The 14,636-nt window shown below is 40.8% G+C and overlaps 3 protein-coding genes across 4 annotated transcripts; 1 reads left to right on the forward strand and 2 right to left on the reverse strand.

Annotated features, from left to right (window-relative positions):
• Positions 1-7,582: 7,582 nt before the first annotated feature.
• LOC113028325 (uncharacterized) lies at positions 7,583-11,167 on the forward strand. 2 transcript variants are annotated; one of them, XM_026178506.2, is made up of 6 exons: positions 7,583-7,786; positions 7,868-7,992; positions 8,674-8,793; positions 8,963-9,130; positions 10,323-10,473; positions 10,557-11,167. In XM_026178506.2, the coding sequence occupies exons 1-6, from the start codon at positions 7,630-7,632 to the stop codon at positions 10,631-10,633; spliced, it is 798 nt and encodes a 265-aa protein (XP_026034291.2). In that variant the 5' UTR covers positions 7,583-7,629; the 3' UTR covers positions 10,634-11,167. The 2 variants fall into 2 exon arrangements, with proteins under 2 accessions (XP_026034291.2, XP_080163565.1); XM_080307439.1 differs by having other exon boundaries at positions 7,583-7,992.
• LOC113036250 (putative UDP-sugar transporter protein SLC35A4) lies at positions 10,703-12,070 on the reverse strand. The gene has a single exon (XM_026192466.2). The coding sequence runs from the start codon at positions 12,068-12,070 to the stop codon at positions 11,093-11,095; it is 978 nt and encodes a 325-aa protein (XP_026048251.1). The 3' UTR covers positions 10,703-11,092.
• Positions 12,071-12,264: 194 nt separating this feature from the next.
• LOC113036259 (SLC35A4 upstream open reading frame protein-like) lies at positions 12,265-14,609 on the reverse strand. The gene is made up of 3 exons (XM_026192478.2): positions 14,217-14,609; positions 13,776-13,874; positions 12,265-12,786 (listed from the first exon to the last, which is right to left on the reverse strand). The coding sequence occupies exons 1-3, from the start codon at positions 14,229-14,231 to the stop codon at positions 12,589-12,591; spliced, it is 312 nt and encodes a 103-aa protein (XP_026048263.1). The 5' UTR covers positions 14,232-14,609; the 3' UTR covers positions 12,265-12,588.
• Between the last annotated feature and the right edge of the window lie 27 nt (positions 14,610-14,636).

Genomic DNA, 14,636 nt, shown 5'->3' on the forward strand with positions numbered 1-14,636 from the left:
GTCCTGGATTTTGTGGCATTTTTTTAAAAATTAGACACTTTGACACTCAATACATTTGCCGTTAAAGAACCTGAAATGTGCATGAGTGCACCGACTCATCCTTTTAGTTCTTTTAGAAATTGAGTTCTCTCACATTTTCTTAAAAAAAAAAGAGTGCCCCCATCTTTTTTTAAGCACCACTCTCACTATCAGTCATCAAATTAACACGATCTAACAGGCAAAGGTGAAAACCACGGTGCTCGCTTCTGTCCCTTCTGTTTTGACAGTTACCCAAGATCATGTTAAGAGTGCAAATTTGCCCACTTGAGGCTCGCATATCTGGGACGACGGGTGCAAAAGTGTGAATTTATTTTCTTCGTCATTAGTGGTGAAGATGTACAAAACATTAGGTTTTTTCTCAGTGAGTCCTCTTTTAAAAAAAAAAAAAAAAAAGATGTGAAGAAAAGGAAAATAACTGATGGATTAAGCCAGTTGCACATACCTGCTCCAACTTGGTGAACAGCTCACACAAAAAATACTCATCCATGTCTAAACTGGCTGGACATGAAAACACATAAGATCCACGTTTAGCTACAGATTTGTTCTCCCATATCCATCCATCCACTATCTTAACCACTGGCTGGAGCCTGTCCCAGCTGGCATGCAGTGAGATGCAGGATATACCCGGACACGGCGCCAGTCTATTACAGAGATATTCTTCTGGCAACCAAAAGGTCTCAAGCTGTAAAAAGTGGATGTTAAGAGTTTATAACTCTGCTTGGCTTCACTGTACGACAAGGAAACCCTTAAAAAATATGAATAAAAAACAAAAATGTGTACTTAAAGAACCATTTCAAACTGTCAAATAAAGCAAACACGTATTATAATGAAATTTTATGTGGATTCTCTGAGATTAAAGTTTCTCTTAGTTCCAGTTCCTTTTTTAATATTAACAGGAATTCTTTTCCTTTATTAAAACATTTTTTGTTGTATTTGAAGCCGTAAATTTAAACGCTGAAACCATGACATATTATCTTCTCTAGATCTGATACTTTTTATCTTCTGCTGACTCACTGAGTCATCCGTTTCATTTGAGGCTTATTACCACTTTAAGAGCAGCCACTTCAGTTTGCTTTTTAAGCAAGGATAAGATTTGCTTTAAGTTTAGTCGTGAAACCCACAAAGTGTATTTATTACCAGGCTTTTCAGCTTTGCGCAAACTGGAGCAGAATGATATTCTTTATGCCAGCAGTAGCCCCATTAGTGGGATGCCATCATCTTCCTGGATAACACAGACAAGTGTGTAGTGGAGGACTTGCCTGAGAACTTGTATGCGACACACCAGCAGCCCAGCGGGAGACTCTGATAATGAATTTGTGTCTTGAAGCATGTGAAGCCGAGCAGCGGGATGCAACATCACACTTGATTTTTGACACTATTTATTTTTGCCCACATTTACAGCATCCATCTTTGTTGGGTTCTACTTTCAACTTTTATAAAGGGTCTAATTAGAGGTTTCATAATAATAATAATCTATAACAAAAAGTTTCAGGGCTGTGAGGAAGTCTTTTGAATCCATCCAGAGTAGAGGAGAAGTCTATTGACAACTTATTAACTATTTATTAAAAGAGTTTGTGGATCTTTTTTGCTCTCCCAATTGAGTCTTAAATTATTAAGTGAACGTCTTTGGGAGGAAGCCAGAATACCTGGAAGAAACCCTCAAAGGCACGGGGAAACTCATGGTCTGGACTCCCAGATGGAGTCCAGACCAGGAGCCTTCTTGCTATTGTCAGGGCTCTGTGTGCAGGCAGGTGGAAATGTGGATCCAAATGCAGGACTCCGAGACGAAATGTAACTAAAACCACAGCTTTTATTGCTGGCATGAAACAAAAACCAAACCAACCATGAAACCAAGCAGGAACACACAGGCAGGGTCTGAGGGTACGACACAACACTGAGCACAGGAAAACACAGGGCTAATATACACAGGGTGGTAATCAGGAAATGGCCAACAGGAGGGAGACACAGCTGGGAGAGATCAGGGTTAACGAGACGGGGGGAACCAAGCTGCACACACTAACATAAGACAAGACTTTCACAATAAAACAGGAAACATGAATTACTAAACAAGCACGCAGACTTTACACTGAGAGACAGACAGACAGAGAATGACACATGGAACCTGAACTAAACTAAACGTGAGATATAACCGAGAACAAATCCTTAAGCACGGATAAACAGAAACAAGAAACTAATAATAATCATCATCACTACGAGAAAAAGAAAACAATCCATGAAGCAGAATTAAACCGAAATATAATAAACTCAAAATACTGGGTCCAATGGATATTATATATATGGCCAATTTTTCAAATAAATAATGGCTATCACCCTTATGTTTCCTACAAGGTTAAGTCAGTAGAACACAAGCAGCATGTTCTTGCAATTAATAATTAACCATGGTATAACCATTGTATAGCCATTATTTAACTTACAACCCTTGTATAAAGTGTGCCTTCTCATAAAAAGGGCAATAGAAGACAAATGAGTTTTTAATTATACTGTCACAGCTGTTGTATTTCTCTAGTGTGTACAAACTGTATATGTGATCATGGAGCGAGTCTTCATAAATCCTATTTTATTTTTCCCTGCCTAAAAAGATAGTACTGCTGATCAGTGACCCCATTTCTGACCGCTCTGTCCGTCTTGGTAACAGAACCCTGCTCACTTTCACCAGTGGAAGTAGCCTCTGGATCATTAATAATTCATCCATCTGAAATGAAATCCAGGTGCGCCAGTGGCTGTCAGACGCAGGATGGCCACTGTTAACATGGATGCACCTGTGAGTATTCATATTCTACACAGTATATAAATAGCATCTTTTTAAAGCAGGGGTATATTTACATCAGAATAATGCAGAATTTAAAGGCACTCTTGTTGGAGTCTCTGTCATTGATCTTTAATGTTTTAGGGAGCTGACGCAGTGAGAGTGGGAGTTGTACTTACAACAAAACCAGGTAAGGCTGGGACAGTGACAGTATACCTGTATATTTGCTATACTGTCACTGGAGAATGACTGTAACTCGGTTTTGAATGCACAGAGAGTAAAGAATCTGTTGTTATTGATGAAGAAGGACATAGTGTTTACTACAAATCATCAAATAATGAGGTAAGTCATTTGACTTCACACACATGCTTCAGAAAGTATTTGTTAATTTGCTTTCAAGCTTGCTTACATTCTTTCAAACAGGCAGCCAAGGCCTTCTCTTTCGACCAAGTCGTGACTGTTGACAGCATAAAGGTACAAAACAGCTCCTGACCTCTTATTTTAACCCTTTTCTGCTCCACTGCACATATTTTCACTACCTGATATTTTGATGGCTGGAAACTGAAAGACTTGAGTGTAAATCTGCAGAGTTTTCACCCTGAGCTCCTGCAGCCTCTCACCGAGTACATGTCCAGTGGGTGTAACGCAGCACTGCTGATATGTGGAGCCTCCACAGAGACGACGAGAGCTCTTATTGACAGCAGTGTCATCAGACAGGTGGAGCTCTAAACAAAACTGCATTTAATATTTGCAGATTTTATGTGTTTATATTTTCAATCATACCCTTGATTTGCTTGTAGGTCGTGGCTAACCTGTTCAGCTGTATGGAGTCAAGAGTGAAAGGCGAGTTATTCATCTCTGTGTCATCCCTTCAGGTTTGTCCTTGTATTCAGTAGCAGAGCCCCAAAGGATAATAGATGCAATAAAACACATGATGACAGCTAATGTTTTTCAATGTCAGTTTTATCCAGACGGCAGTGCAGTGGATCTCTTGAGCCTCAACAGACAGACTCTACAACCTGTAACACATCCAGCGCTTGGAAGGTGTGTCACAATTTTGCATTTTAATGATAAACAAAGACCTCATATAAAACATATACACACTGAAGCTGTATTATATATGCTCATGCCTGCTTTTCTCTCTCAGTCTCATAGGAGGATTATGTGAGGTGTGTGTGCGTTCAGCTGAAGACGCTTATAACCTGTACGAAACATGCAGGGAAACACTGAAGGCGAACACAGGCTCCATTTCCAGCCGGTAGGTCATACAAAGCACAACTTTTATGAACTCTAATCCATTTACAAAATCACTTTGGATCCATTCATTAAATTGGTTAATTGCAATAAATCCAAGTGCCTGAGCGATAAAAAATTTACTTCTGGCTTTTATGATTGAGTTGTTCTGCACGGTGTCAGTCAGCTTGCCCTTTTTTTCATAAATTTCCATATGAACTTGTCAAATGTTTATGCTGTGTTTCTCTCAGATGTAGCTCCCTGTTCATGGTGACTGTTGAGTGGAAACTCCATCCAGAGGAGGTGGAGTCAGATGTCTGCCGCAGCAGATTTCAGCTGTTCAGCCTGGCAGGAGGAGCCAGTAGGACTGACCTCAGAGGGTCAGTGACATAGCCAGTGAGATCTCTATTACATGGGCAAGTGGAACTTGAAATGATCTACCACAAACTGATAAAGCATTATTCTGATTGTGGTCATCATCTGGAGGGAGATGTGCTATATTTATTTATTTATTTTACCTCTGGCTGTAGGCATAGATTATAGGAGATAAGTAGTATATATTGCTATTCCTGAACAAAATCCTCTTGTAGGAACAACTGCTTTTCTTGATGGATTCTTGTAGTTGAGGAATGTACCTCTTGTGACTTTCTGAGTAGGTGTTTTTGTAATAGAGTGATGTTGGGGCCAAATCTACACCAGTCAAAAGTGATTCTATATCTGTCCTATAAACAACTTTAAGGTAGCCAAAGTGTATCATCTGCCCCCCGTCTCACACTATCCCTTGGATTGTAATCTTATCTAAGGTCTTCCTCTTTCCCTCCCATCTGGGAGCTCAATGTTCAACATCCTTTGTCCAATTTATGCAGAATCCTTCCTCTGCACATATTGAAACCCTCTCAGCCTTGCCTCATTAACTTTGTCTCCAAACCACTCAACCTGAGCTGTCCCTCTGATGTTCTCATTTCTAATCCTGTCCGTTCTGGTCACTTCTATTGAAAATCTGAGACTCTCCACCTCTGCTTCCTGTCTTTTTTATGTCAGTGTCAGCACCTCCAAACCATACATCACAGCAGGTCTCATTACCATCTTGTAAACCTTCCCTTTCACTTCTTTACCACCCCTGAACCTTGTCTCCGCTCACTCCACTTGCCTCTTCTTCACCTCTTTGGATGGTTGAAACAAACCAAGTTTTTTTTTTTTTTTTAACTCATCTGCTTTCACCACCTCTGCTCCTTACAGCTTCACCTTTCCACCGGTGTCCCTCTTATTCACACACATGTATTCTGTCTTGCTTCTAACCCTACCTCATCCAGCGTGCTCTCTACTCTCACTAAAGACCACAATGTTGCCTACAAACACTATAGTCCAAGGACACTCCTGCCTGACCTCATCTGTCAGCCTGTCCATCATCATTGCAAACAAAAATCTATATGACACTAATGTTATTTCACTCAGCAAACCAGCTTCAGATCTTCATCTCTACAAGAAAACATATCCAACTCAACAGGGAGTGAATTTGACTCAGAGCCTACAGGTAGATGCTGGGGTGGGGGATGGCCTTTTGAAATATGTTCAGTAACAATGGAAGGAAGTAGCGGCATAGCTTTTGGGGAAAGCAGTGTTCACAGGCAGGCAGTGAAAGAATGAGCAGGGAACTGACAGCTTATACCAGCATGATTAAAAGGGTGTTGGGTATGTGAGGGGAGTATGCCAATGCGAGTGCCGCAGTACACTAGAGTGATTGCCTGAAGTATCTTGCAGCCTTCACCTCATTAGTAAAACCTGTACTTTTCTGGCTGCGATGAGTCAAAAATGTCTGCAGTTATATGGTCCTGTTAATTAGGTCAGATCAACAGGGAGGACAGCATTTGCCTCAGAAATGTAATTTTTTGATATCAGTTCTCTTTATGAGTAGAAGCTTTATTCAAGCTAAAAATTATTAATTCTACATTTTACAGCATGGTTTCTTATGTCGGTGTGCTAGAGCATGAACACAACACAAACCGCCTTTTCAATCTCAGCAGGTCATTTGGAATTGGCTTTTAGCATGGCTGCTCTCTCCCTTAGAGGTAAGGTGCAGAGTTCAGTCATTTGGGAGGGGCTCAGAGTAGAGCCGCTACTCCTCCACATCAAAGAGAGCTGGCTGAGGTTAGTCAGGTATCTGACTAAGAGGCCTCCTGGATGCCTCCCAGGTGAGATGCTTCAGGCATGTCCTACCAGGGGAAGGCCCCGGGGCAGACCAGGACATGCCAGAGAGATGATGTCTCTCTGTTGGCTCAGTGTTCTTTCAGATAAGCTGGGGAGAGGGAGGTGTGGGCTTCTCTGCTAAGTCTTCTCCCCCTGCAACATGAAGATGGGTGGATGGTGTACTTAGTTTTTCAGATACTTCCTTTGCATTTTGCCTTAGTTTTTTGATAAAATAATAATAATACGATGTAATTTGTCATGTGTTGTAATTCAGCTCAAGTTGTTTTTACCTCATTTTAAAAGACCTGTAAAGGCCTAGATATCTTTATGTATTGATTTTATACCCAGATTAATTTCTGATATGATATTATATGCTATTACTATATTATATTATGTCCTGATATCTTAGAGACAGGGTGAAGAGCTCCGAGTAGAGCTGCTAATCCTTCATATCAAAAAGAGCCAGCTAAGGTTGTTTAGGTTTCTGACTAGGATCCCTTCTGAATGAGGTGTTTCAGGCATGTCCTACCAGGAGAAGACCCAGATCCAGGCCCATTATGTGTCTCAGCTGGCTTGGGAATGTATTGGTGTTCCCCTGAAGGAAGTGGAGGAAGTGGATGGGGAGAGGGAGGTCTGGGCATCTTTGGGACCTGAACCCAGATTAACGGCAAAAAAAAAATATATATATAAATAACTGGATGGTTGGATAGCATATCCACTTTGTGATATTTGATATATATTTTCAGAGTGAACCCACTGCTGAAGGTCCTGGACCAAATCCCAAATCCTGCTGCTAATATCAGTGTGAGCCTCCTGCCTCATTTGCTTAATGATGCCTTAAAAGGAAATAGCAGGACTGTCCTCATTTACTGCATTAACCCTCAAGGTACTGAGCTACACCACATCAACATACAAAGAAATAAATATGCATGTGTGATTTACAAAACAAAAATAACCCTCCTTCTTTCAGGTCTTCTAGATAACGAGACACCTTCTGCTTTAAATCTGGCCCAGAAAGTGAGAGGTTTTGCAACTAAGCCCACCACTGGTTGCTGGAGTCCAAGGGCAACTGAGCAAAAGATTCGTGACAGCATCACTGATCTAAGAAGCGTGATAATGTCACAGGGGGACAGTGAAGTTCACAGCATCTACGAGCTGGCCGAGCTCACGCAAAACCTGCAGGTAATTCATAAAATCAGCCTCATGGAAAATAATGCTTCCCAAATAATGAGTTTGAGTCTGTGCTGTGATCACCACAACAGATGGTGAAAAATCAATCATGGGAGAAGAGACGGGAAGAATCAGAAAAGATAAAAGTCAAAATAAAGGTTTATATCCGAATTATTACATTTATTCACAAGTGTAGCAAAAACTAGAACACAAAGTGTCTTCAACACAATAAAATGAGCTCCATGTTTTATATTACTTGGCAGACTTGCAAGACCTCAAATAGCAATCTGCTGTTTTCTGGAGATCATCACCCCAACAGCAGGCAGGGTACAGATACAATGAAATGTCTACAGGACCAGCTGAGGCAGGAAATGGAAGAACATATTACAGGTAAAATACTCAGATTCAAAAGTCACGGTTCCATATGGCTAACCACAGCCGGTGTATTCTGTTTGTTTCTCATATTCCCAGAAGGTAAAGAGAATGCAGAAAAGGTCCAGGAGAGAGTAGCGAGAATCCAGCAGCTGAAGGAGGCTCTCAGGGAGGAGACACTCAAGAGTGGAGCTGCTACTGGGAATTCCCCTGCCTGTCAACAAGTAAAGCACATCATCTGGCATTACAAACTCTAATTTATTACAGATCATTTAGAAAATACTCAGACCCCTTCACTACTTGAATACCCTATGATGTAGATGGGGAATATAGTCCCACATATGCTGCAGTGAAGCATATGCATAGCACGATTCTGCCACTGAAATGCTTTTCCTTGGGGATGAGATGAGCAGTGTTACTCTTTTTTTTGAAACATCTGAACTTAGTCCTTTCAGTGAGCTCCAAGCAAGTAGGTGTTTGTCTTTTATGCACGACCAGCTTCCATCTAGCCTCTCTATAGGCATGATGTTGGAGTAATGCTGACCTTCAGCTCACTTCGGTTGAAACACCAACTCATCAAAGTTTTAAGCTTCCACTTCAATTTGGCTCCTGGTAACAGTTGAAATGTTGGAAGATGTTCAACACTCCTGCCCTGATCGACGCAAGTCTACAGCGAATTTCTTGGACTTCTAGGTTTTAACCTGACGTCCAGATTTGGTTTTCCGACAACATGTTAAAATGTGCAAGAACAAAAGGGGTTTGGGCATTTTCCAAAACCATGCATGTGGTTGGATAATGCAGTAACAAGGCTGAATCAATAATCTTTTCACCATCTAAAAATTATTTATGTGCACAAGAGTGGGCAGCCCACACAACGGCATTTGTTTTGCCAATTTAATGATTAGTCTCAGTTGGAATACAACAAAGCAGAGGAACGGAGGAGGCAACTTAAGGAGGATCATGGGAGATTAATTCAGCAGGAGGTGGAGAAGATGGAGAGAGACTTGGCACAGGAAAACCTACCGGTGAGATAATGAGATACACTAACACTATTCTGTTTGTGATCCATCTTAACTGAGGTTGCTGAGTCAGTTTGAATTAATGCAAGGCTGGATTTATGGCAGGCAGTGGAATTCACTGTATAATTATGTTATTTTCTTGAATAATTTTATGGTTTGTGCATTCCTGTATTAGAAAGAAGGTCCTCAGAGGGACTTGCTGGTACTGACCAGAGAGAGACAGGTCCTAGTACTGCAGATAGAGGCCTTGCGTGCCGAGGCCCAGCAAGCTGAAAAAGACCTACAGGATCAATATGACAGACACCGAGCAGAGCTGCACTGTCTCAGGGAGGAGAGCCTGCAGGTGGGAGAAATAACCATGATTCAAATAACAGGACTTATTCACATTTAATCAGTTTGTTACTTTCAGCAAACTCATGTCTGCCTGAACTGCCTCTGAAATTAAAAACACCAAAGTTACATTTCTATCTTCATAAGGACGATCAGAATTTGTGACTCAGTCTTGGAAATCAATACCATGTGTAAATTTTTAGCTGTCATCAATTCGTCTGGATTTCCAGATTATTTAAGAGAGGTCGTAGCTATGCATGTAAATATTGTTCTTCTCGATAACTACAATTGCGTAAAACACAAGCTGACATTTAACTCTTTGATTTAAAAATGTGCAACAAGTTTTATAGTAGCTGAGCTATCAAATACAAGATTTCCCTTTAGCTCAAAAGACAGTATCTATATCCTAGCGCCTGTTAGCTAACTTTTGATGAAAGGTGGGGGATACACTCAGGACAGGCAGCCAGGTCATCACAGGGCATGACAACACATAGTGATGACAAGTTATTGTAAACATGCGTATGAACTTGCCTGTAAATGTTTTATGGAAAGTTAATCAAATTAACAGCAATTAAATTTACTGTATAACTTTATTAAAAATATGTATCTTTGTATGGTTGATTACTATATTCCTGTATCCGTTAGGATTTATGTACAGTAAACATCACATATTTATATTTGGAAGCACTGCCATAGACCGTAATACTCTGATGATGGATAATGCAGCGCTGACACATCCCCCCCGAGTGATGATATTTGCTGATTCAGCTGTATGAGGAGGGAGGAGTCACGTATATAAAGTTCATATTTTGCATCTTTTCCTGCTCTTAGTACTTCAGACTTACATTAAAATTATTAAGCATTTCGCCTAGTGTTGCTGTGTGTTGCTATAAACATGGCAATTAAGAATGCAAGCGAGACAGACCATCGTGACATTTAAAAGAGTAGGTTATTCCTACAGAGAAATCCACAGAAAGAAAGCCACACATACTCAGAAGATGAGTTTTTGAAGTTAACAGCTTGTAAGGCAGCTTACAAGACCACAGTTTGATATTGATCATAGTAAGCAAATACCAGTTTTGACTTTAAAGAGAAGACTATGCTCTATATAAAATGACTTTGTTAGCTGCTTCATAAAAATACTTGTATAAAGCTTTACTAAATGATATCCTTTCTACATTGCCCCCCTGCTGTTATCTCCCTAGGTGTTCAGAGTGTTTCGTCAGGTAGGCGAAGAGCAGAGAAAGATTTCAGAGGGCAGATACAGAAGTGTGCTGCTGGAAGCGGTGCAGGATGCCATCTACTTGTCTGCACAGAACCAGCAGCTGCAGGCAGAGAATAAGCAACTCCGTAAATGTCAGTTTGAAATTATGTAACCTTTGCTAGATGTGTGGTTGTATAACTAAATGCTTAAAAAAATGTTTTTTTTATTTAAACAGCAGCAGCAGAACTGAAGGATATGCTAGCTGCACAAGGTGATCCCATGGCTGATCCCCCGTCAACACTGAATGTGTGACTTGAATGTCTTTACGCAGCAGTGTGCGGACTGTAAATCATGAGAAATAAATGTCAAATAAAAAAAAACTATTTTTTGACAGTTTATTGGTTATTAAAACACTGCATAACACTTTATCTCTGATGTTGTTCTTGGCAGAGAAGGTGATAAAAAATGAAAGAAAAAAAAATAGCAGCAGTCATCGGAAATAATTCACTCCATATAACATTTGTTTACTGTCTGATCTGAATTTACTGCAGTGTAACACAATCGGAAAGTCAAATTAGGCAACATGACTTAACAGGTATGAGCAATATGGTCACAAACACGTGTTGAATCCAAATAAAAAAAAGAAGAGTTTCAAGTTTCAGATGGAAGATAAGGCATTAAAAAACCCTAAAAAACAAAAGTTTAGGTAGCCTCCACTGAGAGCTTTTGTGGGGTCAAACTGTGCTGGTGGTTCTTTTATTAAAGACTGCACTATCTGTAGTAAAGGTAAGCTGCCAATCCAATCATAGCAACAGGTACTGGGAATAAAGCAGTCAGCTGCAAACCTAAGGTGGACCAAGACAACAGAGCATTAACCAGCATGGAGCAGGAAATGACAAACAGTCTGGTGATCCCACTGCCATGTTTGAGAACCACAGACATCAGGAGTCCATTTGCTGCTTGTCCTGCAATGATAACCCAAACCACCCACGAGTAGCCTTCCAGAAAGCCTTTGTCACTTGCCGCAGAGGAAAAAGATGACAGTCCATTGATTACCACACCAAATATATAGAGGTAGAGGTTCTGTAGGCTCAGGGGAAGCTGCTGGCTCTTCAGTATCCCCTCTGTGTAAACTGCTGCCAGCCCTGAAACACAGCAGTACACCAGCACAAGGAAAAGCCCCCAGGCTGTGATATGAAGCCTTTCAACTTCCTCAGCTTCACCCTTTTCAGGTTCCTCCAAATCCAGGTTACTGTAACTGTGGAACACGCCTGCAAACATGAGGAGCCCCAGGCCTAACCACTGAGCAGGCCGGAAGCTCTTGCCCAAACAGAGGGAGTAAAGCAGGGCAGTGGAGGCAATTTTAAGATTTGACAGTACCTGGAATGAACTTGGGTCCATGTAGGCCTGCATCAGAACAACCAGGTTGTTGTTGAGGGCGTAAAGTATAGCAGGGACTGCATAGGGTGCCACGAAGGCAAGGCGTGGAAAAGCACACAAGTTTGATGTACCACCAGTGAGAACAAGAGTCATCAGAGAGATGAGCAGTTTAGCTAACTCAATCATTACAACACACGAGGAAGGGTTAAAAGGGACTTTACCATCTACCTTAGTGAGAGTGATGAGTGGTGCATGAGAACCATAGATGAGAACCATAAGCCCCAGGAGAAACCCCCACCTAATTCTTTTCACCAACTGCCTCTTAATCCTTGCTGGGGGACTGGGCCCCACATTATCAATCACAATCATAATCGATGACACACAATAAATACTTATTTTCCAACAATCTGAACCTCAAGCTTTGCTAAAGTGCATCAACCCCCCCACTTAAGGTTACTTTGAAATGACAAGCAGCAAATTACAGCCATTTAAATGGTAATTGCACAATAGATAGATATTTCTCTATGTAGCATGTTTTAGCTGAACAATAAAGATGTAGGAAATATTTTCAATTGTTTTTATATGACTACTTCAAAATCTGACAGGTGTAAACAGCTGGACCAAAACTAAGACAGGTCATGAAATATAAAGGCTCAAGGTCAGGGTTAACATTGGACAGATGCAAGTGGAACAGTAGCATGTAACTTCCCTCACAACAAAAATGCAAGAAAAAAAAGAAGAAGCAAGAATTCAGTCCCCAGTAAAATTTGAGTTAAATGTTTACATCCATAATTCAGTCTACGCAAAAGTCCTGATCTATCACGAGCCGGGAACTCCAAGAGTAGTACTTCTGTAAAGTCACTGGAAAGACAAACAGTCAACCCAGATTACTTTGGTCCTTTCTTCAAGTTGTTCATGTACTCCTTAAAGGTCCTTTCAATGTTGGGCACTTGATAATTCTGCGCTGCATACATGCCAGTGACTGTTCCCAGCAGTACTCCCAGGAAGGCAGATGAACGTAGTCTGGCCACCACATAACCGGCCAAAAAGCCTTTCAAAAATGGCGATCCCAACACTGAACCACCCTACAAGGCAAAACAATATACACAAATGAAGATATTTCATTAAGGGTAAATATATATTCTGCATAGACCACAATCACAATTTAGCTTCCGTTAGTCTGAATGAGTGACCAGTATTCACTTTTATTCATCAGTCGTAATACAACTGCTAACGGAAATGCTTTACATTTACAATGATATACACTCTCCGGTCACTTTATTAGGTATACCCACTCAACTGCTCATGAACACAAATATCCAGTCAGCCAGTCACATGGCAGCAACTCAGTGCATTTAGCCATATAGACGTCGTGAAGACAAGACGCTGAAGTTCAAACAAAGCATCAGGGTAAGGAAGAAAGGTGATTTTAAGTGACTTTGAATGTGGCATGATTGTTGGTGCTAGGTGAGCTTGTCTTGGAGATTAAGTATCGGAATTTCAGAAGCGGGACCACGCCTCTATACACGCTCCTTTCGGTTCTCACCTATTTAGGTTTCCCCAGTCCGACAAGCTGTTTGTTCTCAAAATTATTGTCAGTTTTGTTTTTGGTATTTTGAACTATACTTATCTGTTGTGTCTCTGATGAAAATGTGGGGAATGGATGACTTATTACAGACAAAATCTTCCTACAGGTAGACAAAGTATCTCAAACCTGATGTCACAAAGCTCAAATCATGTCAAACTGGTTTCTTGAAAGCCACAATGAGTTCATGCCACTTAAATGTCAGCTGATCTCAATGGAATAGAGCACCTTTGGGACGTGGTGTGACATTTGATCAACAAATCTGATGCTTACATGTCAAGATGGGGGGGAAAAAAAGCTGTCAGTAATGTTTCCAGTAGCTTGTTTAATCTGTGCCATAAAGAATGGAGACAGAAAAGATCCAACTCGGTAATAGCATCATATACCTTATAAAGTGGCCACCGACTGTATATTCCTACAGCAAGATTAGACAAGGAGAACGTGCTTCAAGGTACTGACCACTTATCTGGGACACTTGTAATAACTTACCTGGGGAATTCCTGCAGATACTTCGTGCTCTACTCGCCTCTGGATCTCATCCAGCTGATTTTTGAGCTGTGTTAGATCTCTTAACTGTTTCAGAGGATCCTGTAATAAAAGCAGTTAATCAAATTCCCATTAGAAATGATATGATAGTTCGAAATTAATCTACCCGAGGACAGGTGTCAGCCTAAACTTGTCTCCAGCGGTTTTACGAAGAGCACATTTGTTTTTTTCCAACAAACTCCACACTTCTGTCGAAGTTATCACAGCTACAAGCGGTAATACTAAAGCCGAACAATTTCATGTAAAAGTGATCCCTACCCTGTTAAAATAAACGCCAAAATAAACGCTGTTAACAGAAAAATATATTTTATTGTTCTAGCAGTCGCTAACATACGATGAAGCGCACAACATAAACATTTTAAGACTGACCACACTCTCACTAACCTTGTCATCCGCCATTTTTGCTCGGTGCGTTAATCGGCATTCGGCTCATAAGTCTGTGCTGCAGCTGTTTGTCCGCTCGATTGGTATAGCCTGGAAATCAATGCTTTGCAATACGTTAGTTATACAAATGGAAATTTGGTGCTGTTGGCAGGCGTATGAGAAAGTACGGTTAGAAAAAGTTTGGAGTTTCCCTTCCATATCGCTGTCGTGCAAAGTTATGAAAATCATTGTCAGGATGCACGTCATTTAAACTTTTCAAATGCATTTCTTTGGCTTTGGGATTTATGGGGAATATTTAATTTTTAAATGCGTCCGATTTATGTATCCCACTCAAAGCCACTCTCTACCCTGTTATTCTACTGTAGCCCCTCTAGAGGCATTTAACCGGAAACAATTGCGCTTGCTTGTGTCCACAAGCAC

This window comes from Astatotilapia calliptera, chromosome 2 (assembly GCF_964374335.1).
Source record: "Astatotilapia calliptera chromosome 2, fAstCal68.1, whole genome shotgun sequence".
In the NCBI taxonomy this organism is placed as follows: Eukaryota; Metazoa; Chordata; class Actinopteri; order Cichliformes; family Cichlidae; genus Astatotilapia; species Astatotilapia calliptera.

What these genes read in the sequence shown, in the direction of transcription:
- LOC113028325 (XM_080307439.1), top strand. Translation starts at nt 7,630, where the DNA reads ATGAGCTCCATGTTTTATATTACTTGGCAGACTTGCAAGACCTCAAAT. An exon ending in ATTCCCCTGCCTGTCAACAA is followed by an intron (nt 7,993 to 8,673) that starts GTAAAGCACATC and finishes TTTAATGATTAG; the next exon opens with TCTCAGTTGGAATACAACAA. An exon ending in TGGCACAGGAAAACCTACCG is followed by an intron (nt 8,794 to 8,962) that starts GTGAGATAATGA and finishes TTCCTGTATTAG; the next exon opens with AAAGAAGGTCCTCAGAGGGA.
- LOC113036250 (XM_026192466.2), bottom strand. Translation starts at nt 12,070, where the DNA reads ATGATTGTGATTGATAATGTGGGGCCCAGTCCCCCAGCAAGGATTAAG.
- LOC113036259 (XM_026192478.2), bottom strand. An exon ending in TATCTGCAGGAATTCCCCAG is followed by an intron (nt 12,787 to 13,775) that starts GTAAGTTATTAC and finishes TTTGCCTTGTAG; the next exon opens with GGTGGTTCAGTGTTGGGATC.